This window comes from Cetorhinus maximus, chromosome 26 (genome assembly GCF_964194155.1).
Source record: "Cetorhinus maximus chromosome 26, sCetMax3.hap1.1, whole genome shotgun sequence".
Classification (NCBI taxonomy): Eukaryota; Metazoa; Chordata; class Chondrichthyes; order Lamniformes; family Cetorhinidae; genus Cetorhinus; species Cetorhinus maximus.
The window spans coordinates 28,755,713-28,769,776 of NC_135904.1; the positions used below are offsets into that span (position 1 = coordinate 28,755,713).

Genomic DNA, 14,064 nt, shown 5'->3' on the forward strand with positions numbered 1-14,064 from the left:
ACCAGTGTCAGTTTTAAAATCAGCAAGTTTCCAAATGGATGGAATCAAAACTGGAAACCTCAACAGAACTCCTGCAGAAAAAGTGATTCCATCCTGTCCACAGAAAACACTTGTTTAAAATTTGCTGATCGCAAGGAGAACGCACCCCATCCTAGGAATGAAATAGTCCTTTAGGATGCACAGGATCAAAAAAGGGGATTTTTGAGTTGCCTGAACCCGAGATCATACATAAAAGATACTGCAGCATACAAAGGCATATTTGATAAGCCTATCCCTGCCCTCACCCTTATCAATTTCATTCCTTGGAGTCTTCCCATTCTGCAGCAATGGGCAATAACTAGGTAGTTGGTGATCACAGAATGTGTGTTCCGGGTGTACCTAGAAGGGTAGCTACTTGGCATATAGTTACAGAGGACAGGTACCTGGGATGAAGCCAAGTAGTAATCTTCGTGGAGGAAAATGCAATGAAATTTTAAAATCAGCATCCATACAGAGAATGACTCAAATTTCTGAAGATTTAAAATATTTGTAGTTTTAGGTAAACTGGACCCCAACAAATGATGTGATTAGCCCATAACCAGATCATGCCCTTCAAGGGCAATTAGGGATGGGTAATAAATGCTGGTCTAGCCAGCGAAACCCACATCCCATTAACGAATAAATTTTAAAAATGCAGATTCAAATCAGAGAAGTGGGATTTAACTGCTTCATAGAGGGTGGTGGACTCCAAAACTAGCAGTCATAAATATAAAAAAAGTTCTGTTGAAGGGTCATGAGGACTCGAAACGTCAACTCTTTTCTTCTCCGCCGATGCTGCCAGACCTGCTGAGTTTTTCCAGGTAATTCTGTTTTTGTTTTAGTCATAAATATAAGATGATCACTAATAAATTTGCCCAAATTGTGACGAGGATGTGGAACTCGCTACCAGAAGGAGTAGTTGAGGAGAATAGCATAGATGCATTTAAGGGGAAGCTTTAATAATTACATTAAAAGGATAAAGGAAGAGCAGAATGTGCCAGAAGCAAAATACTGCGGATGCTGGAAATTTGAAACAAAAACAGCTGGAAAAACTCAGCAGGTCTGACAGCATCTGTGGAGAATATGCTGATTGGGTTAGATGAAGAGGGGGGCAGGGAGGCTCATGCCATCCATTTTAATAAATCCATTGTATTTAAATTTCTAACTGGATAGTTTTTAAACTGAATAGATGTCATTCGAAAAAGCAAATTCCTTTATTTTACAAAACTTAGTTCGTTTTACTTTTTACATTCCTTGCACGTCTTTTTTTAAAGTGTCGTTTTTATATTAAAGTAAAACCTATCACAAGATAGAATAGGCAACACGTGTTCCTCTGCTCGAATATGTACATTTAAACCTATATACCCTCATACAAAAATATACACAGTATCTGCCAAATCTATTGGCCATTAAATAGAGATGCTCTCAAATGAGAGTAAAGGTTTGGAAAAAAAAATCTGTGATAGCATATAGTGAGCAAACATCACAAATCCCATGAATAATCTGTGGCTTAATAGAGATCAGTGAAAAACTACAATCCATGAAGTATTAGTTCTATGCTTTGCAGCAGTTCAGTGCTTTTTTCCCATCTGCTGCTATTAGCTTCATTACTGGTTCAACACGGTCCCTGATCTTTGCATTCTTCTTGGCTTCTCTACATGAAGAAAGAAATGAACATGAATTGTGTTAATATGTACACTGTGGCAGACATATCCAGCCTGCCACATTGAGTGCATTACATTTCAATAATTGAGATGAATTGGTGCTTTAGAACTGTGCTTCAACAGGTAATACTTGTAACTTGTCTTACTGTTCTGGTGCATACAGGGGTTTACTGTAGTCTTGATTTTGTTGGCCCAAGACAGGTTTTACACATCAACTATTTTATTTTGGCAACAAGGTCTGGATTCAAATTTCAGATGTTACAGCTTTTGACAGCAGTTTATGCAGCTTGTCTGGCGATTGTCCTTCCCTTCCTGAGGGGCAGCACCCAACCTCGCAGTGTAACAGGAGTCATCTGCATCTCATTAAGAAGCCCCATTAAAAAAACTCAGGAAATTAACTACTGACCCCAAATATCATCCAGATTGTAGCAACTCTCTCCACGTCTCAATCCTTCTAATTAGGTGAGTGAAAAACAGTTAGGATTCTCATTCCTGATTGCTATCCAGTGAGTGCAGACATTACACAAGACAGGATGAGACTCTGCTGCAAATTCTCACTGATCATCATGGCTCACTCTTGAATAGTGGCTGCATGGGTAAGGTACCAAGAGACCAAAGATTAGTGTCAGTGGATCTGTACCAAAGAGATACCCACACAAACTTCCATTTAGTAACCATTACCAGGGTGCAATTTGACAATTCCATTATCTTCTGAACTTTCTTCCAGGAAAAAATGATTGTGGATACACATCTCAATGCAGGAACGTCATCCCAACACACAGGGAACAACATAACACCAGAGTACTATTCAAAGAGGAGCAGTGAACTCTCCCAATATCCAGACCAACATTTCTCTCTCAACCAACATCAGATTATCTGCTCATTCATCCTGTTGTGGAACTTGTATTCACTGTTAGGCATACAATCTGTGTATGACATCTCCAAAATACTGTAGATGGGTTGTAAAAGTACTTTGAGGAGTCTAGAGACAGTGATAAGGCACTAAAAATACAAGTTCTTTTTCTTTAAAGTGCATGCATTCTACTACTCACATAATTAGTAATTATAATAGGCTTATTTTTGCTTACTTTAATACCTTAGATCTGGATAGTTCGCAGTGAACTTACCTGGCCAAATGCAGGACAGCCTCCACCACATTGGTCCCATCTTTTGCACTTGTTTCACAAAATAATGCATTGTAAGTCTAGAGAAAGATGAATCATAGAACAGTCACAGCACGGGAGGAGGCCAATCAGTTCATCAAGTCCATGCTGGCTCTCTACAAAAGCAATTCAGCTAGTCCCACACATATGTCCTTTCCACATAACCCTACAAAATCTCCTCTCTTCAGGCTCTATCCAATTCTCTACTGAAAGCCACAATTGAATCTACCTCCACCACCCTCTCAGGAAGTGCATTCCATATCTTAACCACTTACTGCAAAAAAATAATGTTTTCTCATGTCACCTTTGGCAAAAGAACCAATCTCCTTCAATGGGTGTCCTCGGGTTCTCAGCCCTTTTGCCAATGGGAACATTTTCTCTCTACACTATCTAGATCCCTCATGATTTTTGAATACCTCTATCAAATTTCCAATGAACCTTCTCTAAGGAGAAGAGACCCCAGCTTTTCCAATCTATCCTTGTAACTGAAATCCCTCATCCCTGGAACCATTCTTGGAAATCTTTTCTGCACCCTCTCTTAAAGCCTTCAGAGTTTTCCTAAAGTGTGGTGCTCAGAATTGGACACAGAAGCACAGGTTTACTCTGCATTGATCTATACACAGGTTAGTCTACAACTAGCACCATGATAACCACTTGGTGGATTAACTCAAATGTTGTCCCAAACTGCTGGGCTAATATTTTACAAACCAGCCACAGGCTGATATGATGTGAACCACTTAAAAAAATGTAATTTACCTGAAAATAGTTCTATATTAATGGTATCTTCCTTATGTATAGAGGGTTTACATGAAGTTAGTTTCTAACTTGTGTTAATGACAGCATGTATAGCAAGAGAAATCTTACCATCGCTAGTTTCTCTCCATGGGCAGTCAGCACAGTGCCACGCTGTGTATAAGGCGTTTCATTTCTTAAATCTATTTTATTCCCGATTAAGATAATTGGTGTTGGGATATCAGTAGAACTCTGAAAAAGATATTATTCATTGTAACTGTTTTACTGAACAAAAAGGGGTTATCGTGTTTTTAAGAACCATTTAAAACGAAACCTGTATATTGTGGACATTTTGGGGGCTGGCATCAGCTGTTTTTTTTTGCAGCTATTAAAATGCTTCAGGACAATGGAGAGTTCTTTACCCAAAGTCCACAGCAGCGGAGAAACCACTCTATCCCTAGGATAGAGCCGTGCAAACGTTCAGTCCCATAGATAGAGCAGTTTCTCTGCTACCACGGATGCCAGGAAAGAGGTGCCCATTTCCACAAAGGAATGTCTTTCACAGAAAACCACTGCCCCCCTCACGCTGAAATACGTGGCCAGTGTCTTAAGTTGTGAAGTCAAAGTTGTACCTTAAAGGCAGTTTGTAATTTGCAGCGTCTGTGATTTCAGGGTGCCTCTTTTATCTTTTACCATACAAGTCATTTGGGTGTCTCAATGAAAAAGAGTGTGTCTAGGTTTCACTGTAGATAAGATTATTGGGGAAGATTTCCTTTGATATTGTTAAAATTCATTAACCAGTTTATAAAGAACAGATTTAGAATCATTATTTATTTATTTATTTTACATCCAGGACAGAAGATGTTGTTTTCTAGTGCTGACAATGACATTTGGGAGGGTAAACAATCCTAGCTCACCATTCTGGTTCAGGCAGAGTGCAGTGCTCCACACACAGCAACACCCAGAGTAAGAAATAGTTAGGAAATTTCACAGTATCTCTTGCTTCCTCAGGACATTCTAAAGCACTTCACATCCAATGGATTAATTTTTGCTACGTAGGCAAACTTGGCAACCATTTTGTGGAATGCAATGTGCTTTAAATAGAAAATCTGATAAATGTAGCCTTCTAGCCTTGGCTGAGCAGTAACAATTGCCTGAGTTAGAACGTTATGGGTTCAAGCCTCACTTCAGAGACTCGAGCATGCAATCTAATCAGGCACTTGAATTGAGGCCCCACCTGCCTGCTCAGGTGGACATAAAGGATCTCATAGTATGAGCAGTTATATGCCACCTCCCTGCAAGAGCAATTTAGCTCATCCCATTCCCCACAGGCCTGCAAATTTCTTTGCCTTCAGTGTTTATTCAATCCCCTTTGAAAGCCACAGTTGAATCTGTTTCCACCACTCGCTGTGTAAAAATGTTTATCCTCGTGTCTTCTTTAGTTCTTTTGCCAATCGCTTTCAATCTATGTCCTCTGGCTCTCAACCTTTCTACTAATGGGAACAGTCTCCCTATCTACTCTGGTTAAACCCCTCATGATTTTGAATACCTCTATCAAATTTCTTCTCAATTTTCTCCAAGGAGAACAACCCCGGCTTCTCCAATCTATCCAAGTCCCCATTCCTTTAAAATCTTTTCCAAACCCTTCACATCCTTCCTAAAGATTGGTGTCCAGAATTGGATACAATACTCCAGTGGTTGCCAAACCAGTGTTTAGCAAAACGGCTTTGCTTTTGTACTTTATTCCTCTATTTATAAAACCCAGGATTGCACATGCCTTTTGAAACCACTTTCTCAACTTGCCCTGTCTTCACCAACTTGTGCACATGTACCTCCAGAACTCTTTATTGTTTATTAAAGAACTGTGCTCTTTATTTTATGCTGCCTCTCTCCATTCTTCTTACCAAATTCTATTATTTTGCATTTCGCTCCATTAAATTTTATCTGCCAAATGTCCACCCATTCCACCAGCCTATGTTCCTTGAAATCTATCACTATCCTCCTCTCAGTTCACTATACTTACATATTTTGTGTCATCTGCAAATTTTAAAATTATTCCTGGTACACCCAACACTAAGTCATTATTATAATCAAGAAAAGCCGTAGTCTCAGTATCCAACCCCTGCAGAACCCCTCCAGTCCAAAAAAACAACCTTTACCATGACCCTCCTGTCCTTTAGCCATTGTCCCTTTTTGAACCCCATTGGGTTCAAGTTTGCTGCCAAACCATTAAGTGGCCTTTTATCAAATAACTTTTGGAAGTCCAGAAACACTACAGCAACTCAAGCAAGTTAGTCATACACTATTTGCCTTTCGCAAGTCCATATTGGCTTTCTTTTATTAATTCTCCCTTGTCCAGGTGACTGTTAGAAATGATAATCCAGACATAATTAAGAGCTTTCCCACCACTGAAGTTAAATTGACAGGCCTGCCGTTGCTGGGTTTATCCTTACATATTCTTTTTGAACAAGGGTGTAACATTTGCAATTCTCTAATCCTCTGACATCACCTGATATCTAGAGGCAGATTGGAAGATCATGGCCAGTGCCTCTGCAATTTCCATCCTTACTTCCCTCAGCATCCTCAATGCATCCCAGTCTTGGTGGCTTATCAACTTTAAGTACATCCAGCCTTTCAAATAACCTGCTCTTCATCAATTTTTAGCCCCTCATATCTCAACTACCTCCTCTTTCAATATGCCTTTGGCAGCATCATCTTCTTGGGAAGGGCAGATGCAAACTACTCATTTAGTATCTCAGTCATGCCCCTGTCTCCATGGAGGCTCGGTCATTGAATTTGTTCAAGGCTGAGTTAGATAGATTTTTGATAGACAAGGGAGTCGGGGTTATGGGGTCTGACAGAAAAGTGGAGTCGAGACCAGAATCGGATCAGCCATGATCTTATTGAATGGCGGAGCAGGCTCAAAGGGCCAAATGCCCTAATCCTGCTCCTACATCCTATGTGAAGGTCACCTTCCTTTTTTAGTCTCTAGGCAGATCTAGACATTCTGTTAGTGTCCTGGACAACATTTATCCCTTAAAACAGATTGTCTGGTTATTTATCTCACTGCTGTTTGTCAGACCTTGCAGCACACAAATTGTTTAAATAAGTTACAAGATGTGAAAGGCACAATACCAATGCAAGTCCTTTCCTCTCCTTATAACTGATTTTTCACAGTTTTGGATCATCAGTAAAATGGCAGCTGCTGCAAGTGAAGCTGAACACCATGGAATGAAAAATGATTTGATATCTGTCGGGATGGTTTAGGAAACCTTTGCTATTGAAACCACACACTAGAAAAGAAACAAACTAACTCCAGACAAAATCAGTTTGATTATTCTCCATTTGTAATGCATTGCTTGGACAACTTCACCCTATATCAGGCATGCTGTATAAATTCTGTGGTTTATGCCTTTATCATACATATCACCCCTACAGTGTGTAGGGTGGAGTCTAACATAAGTTGAAGAAACTTTACATTTAGCACAACATTACTGCGTGTAGTCTCCTAGTTTCCCAAACCACGAGAAAGGAAGAAATCTTAAGGTTTTTGTATGTTAGTATTGCATAAGGTAACCTCAGGAAATGCGGTTTGAACATTTTAGAAAAGATCAAGTTTTATAGTCTGGAACAGTTAAAGGAGTGGGTTTCATGTACTAGAAGGCATGTTACCTGAAGGAAATTAAGAAACAGGTAGTAGGATTAAGATCCGATAGCACTCTCTGGAAAACCCAATGGAGACAGAGTCAGAAGATGGAGCAACAACCACACACAGATAAGGTTATCCAAGAGGAAGCTAGATCCCCACCAACATGGTTAAGTGAAGGACCATATGAACTTGAAAGTACACAATGCCAGAACAACCTGAGAAACACAATAAACCATTGGCAAGGCCGAGTAATTTGGTCAAGCCAACAAGATGATCTATACCTTAATTTCGTCAATCCACTCTCGGACATTCAGAAAACTATTCTCCGAAGTCACATCATACAGTAATAACACACCATGAGCTTTTCGGAAATAGGACTTGGCAATACTACGAAACCTGTAATAAAAAAAAATGCTGTTGTCATTAATGGACTGAAAAGGTCTCAACTCCAAACTGATTAATCCATTCTATCCATATACAGCAAGAGGTATTGTTAGAAATATGAAGTTAAGATTGTTCTGTATTGGGACTCTTTAATTTAAAATAAAATGGTGGAATGAAGGGTTTCACATGACCTGCTCCAAATTCTGCCCAACAAGCTTGGGCGGAAGGTTAAAAGGGAGCCCGGGTTGATTCATTGGGAAGATGATGCACGATTTCTCTCTGAAACACAACTTTGGAACAGAAAACAAATTCCTTTACAAACGCAGATAAAAGGTAAAAGATAATGAAATATGCCGGGGGTAATTTTCACCACCACCTGGGCTCACAACCATTGTTGAACTTAACCAATTACTCATTCCATTGGAATTACTGAACCAAAGATCAGGTTCTGTATTTAAGAGAGTGATAACTTGGTGCTGTTTTAACTTGATTTATTGCCTCTTGCAGAAGATGTCACGGTTCTGGGCTGGTGGGAAGTGTCACGGTTCTGGGTCGGTGGGAAGTTGTAAGTGCTGTGAAGCTTTGTCAATCACAATTAAATGGGACAGGCTGGAACCAGTAGTATTTTCCTGTCCATCCAATAGCAAAGTATCTGTATCTCCAAGAAATTCTTTTCATTGCATTAACCCTTTGACGTGTCACACAAACACACTGCTTTCACGTAGCTAAACTGAATACTGTCAGTGTAATTAACATCTATTGTAATAAAATACTACATTAAGTAAAATAATTGGCAGGAATACATATTTTAAATTCTGATCTATTCATAGCTTTTTGAGTAGAGAAAAGCAGCAGGTTTCTCATTTTAAACAGTCACCTTTACCTCTCCTGCCCAGCGGTGTCCCAAATCTGTAACGTGGCACTTTCACCATCAACCAATAGTTTCTTCATTTGAAAATCAACTCCTAGAAACAAACAGATGATATTCAACACTCGGGTTTCACTTGGATTAGGACATTTGAAAAACACAGAAATCTAAGTTAACTACAGAAAGGAGGTGTAGTCGTTAACACTGTCCATTATAATTATAAACGTTATTTTTCTAAATGGAAAGTGAATTCATTCTCAGGAAATGGACATCACCAGCAAGGCCAGCATTTATTGTCCATCCCTAGTTACCCTGAGGTGGTGAGCCTACTTCTTGAGCCACTTTAATGGTTTTGATACAACTGAGTGAAGCGTTCAGAGTTGGTGTGGGACTGGAGTCACATATAGGCCAGTCATGGGTGAAGGTTTTCTTTCCTAAAGCAGTTGGGTTTTTAATGACAGTACTGACAGATTCATGGTGGCTTTTATTAATGGCAGTTTTACATAATAAAAAAACTAACTAGATTCTCAAAGTGCCATGATGGGATTTGGATTCATGTTCAGTTGCATTACTAGTGACGTGTTTACGGTACAAGACTACCACACCCGAGTAAAACACACGGTGGGTGATTCACTGCTGTCTGTTTTGTGCCACTCCTATGACTGAACTTCCCAACCCCCCCACCCCCCCACAATCAATATGTCCAAACCTCAATTCATCCTGAACAGTCACAGTCTGGTAAACCAGATTCGTTTGATGTAGGTGACTCTCATCCCATTATCACTCACCTCACCTTCCCCCACACCAACAGAATGATCACCAGGGCTCAGACCCTCCTGGCTATTGCTTTTGAATAAAAACCAAAAGGTCCCAAAGCTGATAGCCATTCAACTTGTTCAAAAGCAAAGTAGGAAAGTAGCATTGTAAAGGGCCTAAGGCAGGTGAAATGGCATTTCATACAAAACACTTTCTGTGGCAAAGCATTCAAAAAGTTGCAGTGTAACACACTGGCTGGAATTTTATTGCCCCATTGCGGTGGGGACAGGGCTGTAACATGCGGCCAGCCATTCTAAACTCCACTGACTTTGGCGGGAATGTAAAATCCCGGTGCCATAAAATTCCACCCATTAGATAACAGGAAGGATAAATGTCCCATTATTTCTAGCCCCAAGTTAATGATCACCAGGAAAGGAGTGTGAATCAGTAAAAGGTGGATACCATTCAGATACAGAAGAATTTGGGGTGAAATTCTCCTCTTTATGCCTGGGATATGATAATTCCCCAGTAGAGGGGAACAAGCCTTTTTTGATCATTTGCATTCCTGAGGATCTTGCCAATGGGTGGAGGTCAGGCATTTTCTTCTGGAACATCTGGAGGCACATTATTGCTATGATAATGCAGCATGATGGCATGACACCACCTGCCTCCTCTTCCCAGTCTTCACTAGGTGCAGGCCTAATCACCCAAGCAGGCCTCAGTTTTCACCTAGCTTGCCTCAAGAGCAGATGATCAGAAAAGAAGCTGACAGCAAACTTGTGGAGATACCAGAAAGATAAGTGACTGACCCTCCATCGCCACCAGGACAATCAACAGGCTCTCTTGCTTTAGATAGCAGGCAAAAGGTTCCAAAACAGGCAACAATTTGACTAGTGCAAGAAGATCTCTTGCACGTTTAGCAAAGTAGGGCTATTATAAAAGGGCCCAAACCTGCAACAATTAATTGGTTCAGAATATGCTTTGGATGTGCTCTACCAGACTCGTGGTCTGGCTGGGGTTGGGGAGAGGTTAAAGGAAAATTGACCCCAATATTGTGATCAGATCAACATGCTGAAGGCAACCCCACTTCAAAAGACACACCACCCTTTAAAGATACAGGGCAGATAGCAAGGGATAATTATCTTACCCAACGTAGTAGGAATGTGTCTTTTGAACTCATTCATACACAGACGCAGTAAAAAACTGGATTTCCCTGAACCAGCATCTCCTGCAAGGACAAGTCTATAGAGTGGTCCATCAGATTGGGTATGGTCCCCTGCAATGCTCACATTCTGAAAGTAAAAACAAAACTAAGTGATAAACGCACAAACCTATTAACATAGAATAAAGAACAACATCAGAACTCAATTTGGCTCCAATCATTGTTGAATTGCCTTTTCAAAAAAAAAAGGAAGCTAGAATTTTAAGGAGATTAGTAGGCAAAGATTAGGTTGACCTTCCAGCACAGTGACCTACTGGCTTCTTAAAGCCACTTTCTCCAATTTATCTGGCTCCCTTGAATCAAATCAGCGTGGGGTACAAAATACCGATAGGTCACAGGTTGTGTGTTGGGATACAGGTGCATAGTGGCTGATAATATGCTCAGAGCATTTTACTGCAAACCTACATGTTGTCACGTGTCATGCAAACACAACAACTGCATTTGTTTAGTGCCTTTAAGATAGTAAACATGTTCTAAGGTTTCAGACAAAATTTAACACCTAACCTAATGAAGAGATTAAGACAGGTGACCAAAAGTTTGGACAAAGAATTACGTTTTAAAGGAGCAACATTTTTTGAGTGGTGGAGAATAATGTTCCCTCTAAGCTGTGCAGCAACCCAAAAGTCATCGCACAGGCTGCGCACAAACCATTCATTTTAAAATACTTTTGAAGGCTAGGCGGGGAGGCACAAATGGGAGGGGTATGACCTTCGGGGAGTGCCCTGAGGCACACAGGGCACCCCCTGAAGGAGGTACTCGCCCCCCCCCCATTCACCAGCTTTGTTTGAAAAAAAGTGTTTCCACTCTTGCCTGCCTTCCACTGCCCAGCATATTATGGCAGTGGAGGTGAATTCAGGCCCTTAATTGCCACTCAGTTAGGTAGTTAAGGGTCTCAATAGGCTTAAGGGTGGGCAGTTTAGTGGGCCCTCACCAAACCCCTGTATTATGGGGACCGGGTCAGGGGTGGGCTACCCACCCGATCTATTTTACCATATCTGTGCTACCTGCATGGAATCCATGTCCACTAAATGAGAATAATGTTGCAATGTAGTTGCAGGATAGATGTGACCAGCAGATGGTTTTAATCTAATCATTACTTAAGGTCATAAAAAACTGGGGGAATAACTTCAGTGTCAACTGTTTACAGGAACTACAGCATTTTAAAAAAGATTCGGCAGAAGCCATTCAAACCCTTGAGCCTCTACTACCATTGTCAGGTTGTAGCAGATCTACACTTCAACTCCATTTACCCACCTTTGCTGTACAACCCTTGATACCCTTATCCATCAAAAACTGTAGATCACAGTATCAAATGTCAATTGTCCCAGCATCCACAAGCTTTAGGGTAGTCTGTAGTATAGCACAGTAAGAGGCTATTCTACCCATCCTCCTGATGCTGACCTATTTGAAAGAGCTATCCAATTAGTCCCATGCTTTGAAAATGTTTTTTTTTTAAGCCTATATCTAATTCTCTTTTCTGAACGGTTTCCATTGCCCTCTCCGGCAGCACGTAACTTGTCTGAGAATATATTTTTCCTCATCTCCACTCTGGTCCTTTCGCCAATTATCAGTTAGGCATCACAGACTTAAATCATACTTTTCTCTGTACTTCTCCAGATGATGGGTCACATTCACATCATCAAGAGATACACACAGCATTAAGTGAACTGAAAACAGTCACAGATTCACGGGTGCAATGCAGTGAAAAGTTTAAAAGAGCCTTCTAAATCTAGCAGAACAAAAACATTACGCCTAAATGTGTCCATGTGTGTTATGAGTTTGGACAGCTGACTGGGACGGAGATAAATAGTTTGCACGCTTAATGTTGCAGATGGGATACTGATAGCCTAAAATTCAAACTCTGGATACCTAATTTCAATTCAAAACACTACAGGGTAGGTTTTACAAATGTAGCGTTCTCTGTGTAAAGCTTCATACGAAGAATATATTATCTTGAAAAACTCGGTCAGAGGTTTGCGCATCAGGTCAATTTTCTGTCCACTGAAATCAGCGTTGACAAAATAATTAATCTTAAAAGCACAGTTCTCTGAAAGTTTATTTTGTACCAGAAACTCTTTAAATGCTGTGTCATATAATCAATATGTTTATTCTGTTTAACTATAGTCAATTTAGAGCTATGCAGGACGACAAAGTAGCTTAAAATTGACTTTGAGGCCCTTTTCGTACCCGTACTTTAAGCTAACTCCTGAATCAAGGTGAATTTGAAAAGTAACAAGCAATGAAAAGTCTCACTGCTCAGGATAGGGCCAAATATAAATAACATTCCTGAAAATTAAAAAAAATGTAGGTCTTAGACCATATGCAGGGAGGTCTTGTGATGCAGCGGTAGCGTCCCTACCTCTGGGCCAGAAACTCCCACTTCAAGATTAGATGGCCACAGAAGGAGAGTTCATAACGTGGCCAAAGAGGCTGATTATCAGCTTGAAAATCCTTCCAATACACCTGGTGGCAGGCAGCAAGAGCAGAAGAGTTTCTTGGTCAGCCATACTGCAGAAGGCAATGGTAAACCAAGCATAATCGTGGCCCAATCCATTGGAAGTCCATGGTCGCCAACACCCGCTTAAGACATGGTACCTGAAGGAGGAGGAGGAAGACACTAGATGCATCAATTCAAATACTTGGAGCTTTCAATACTGAGATGTGAAGTGTTAGGTAAATGGAATTGAAGTGCAGATCAGCCCCAAGCAAACTGAATGATAAAGAAGGTTTGAGGGGCTGCATGGTTACCTCCTATATTTCCTCTCTCTTCATACTCTTTTCCACGCCCGCCCACCCCCCCCCCACCCCACCAAAACCCCACCCCCCCCCCCAAACCTCACCCCCCCCACCCCACCCCCCAACTCCTGCCAAGCTAGTTTATAGGCGATGACTTTCAGCACAGTCAAAACCCTGCACCTCCGGATTTGTACTGGAAGATGTCAATGACACTACAAACAGAAGAGGACAATACCACTTTGGTGCTCAATTTTCTGTTGAAATGTAGAAAATCCATTCAAACAGAGCAACAAAACGTCAATCAAAACCGGTGAAAAGATGGTATGTCCTGAAATGGATTGCTTTGGGGAGGAGAGGCACGGAATGGAAAGACCAACAGTTTAAGGTCATCCTGCCACTTTGTCATCTTTCTACAAAAAGACAGTAAAACCCCAAATTGTTTTCATGCAAAAGGTTGAGGTAAGGGGAGGTTAATCGCAGGTAAACTGGCACAAGGGAGCCCCCAAAAATGTAAATGTATAGCTTTCTTTGGCAATTTTCTTCCCCGCCCAAAGCTGTGGTTCCACATGCACCATTCATCCTCTTGTACCTTATCCAAGTGATGTTATTCATGTGTGAGCCTCAACAGTAAAATGTCAGATTATTCAATCAAAGCAGGAATAAGAGCCAAAATTGATTCTGATCTCACCCAACATCTACACAGGTGAATGGTGGGATCATTGAGCGCTCTCAGGAGTGGCAAGAGATGTGACGACCAAGTGGAGCAGAGGTGGGGTGGTGGTGTGGTGACCACCTGCAGTGTCCTACCACAGCATCAGCTAGAGATCAATTAACTCAACACTGACAAGGGATTTACCCTGGCCCTTTCCTAT

The 14,064-nt window shown here is 40.9% G+C and overlaps 1 protein-coding gene across 2 annotated transcripts in view; it reads right to left on the minus strand.

The window, feature by feature from the left end:
* Positions 1-863: 863 nt before the first annotated feature.
* Positions 864-14,064, minus strand: part of rasef2 (RAS and EF-hand domain containing 2) — a 76,651-nt gene continuing 63,450 nt past the window's right edge. The window contains exons 12-17 of one of the 2 annotated variants that reach the window (XM_078530422.1): positions 10,382-10,526; positions 8,494-8,575; positions 7,508-7,622; positions 3,710-3,829; positions 2,810-2,886; positions 864-1,672 (exon numbers count right to left, since the gene is read on the minus strand). In XM_078530422.1, coding sequence (XP_078386548.1) covers positions 1,573-1,672; positions 2,810-2,886; positions 3,710-3,829; positions 7,508-7,622; positions 8,494-8,575; positions 10,382-10,526 — 639 coding nt within the window. In that variant the 3' untranslated portion in view covers positions 864-1,572. The remainder of the gene's footprint in view (positions 1,673-2,809; positions 2,887-3,709; positions 3,830-7,507; positions 7,623-8,493; positions 8,576-10,381; positions 10,527-14,064) is intronic. The other variant, XM_078530424.1, reaches the window with a different exon arrangement.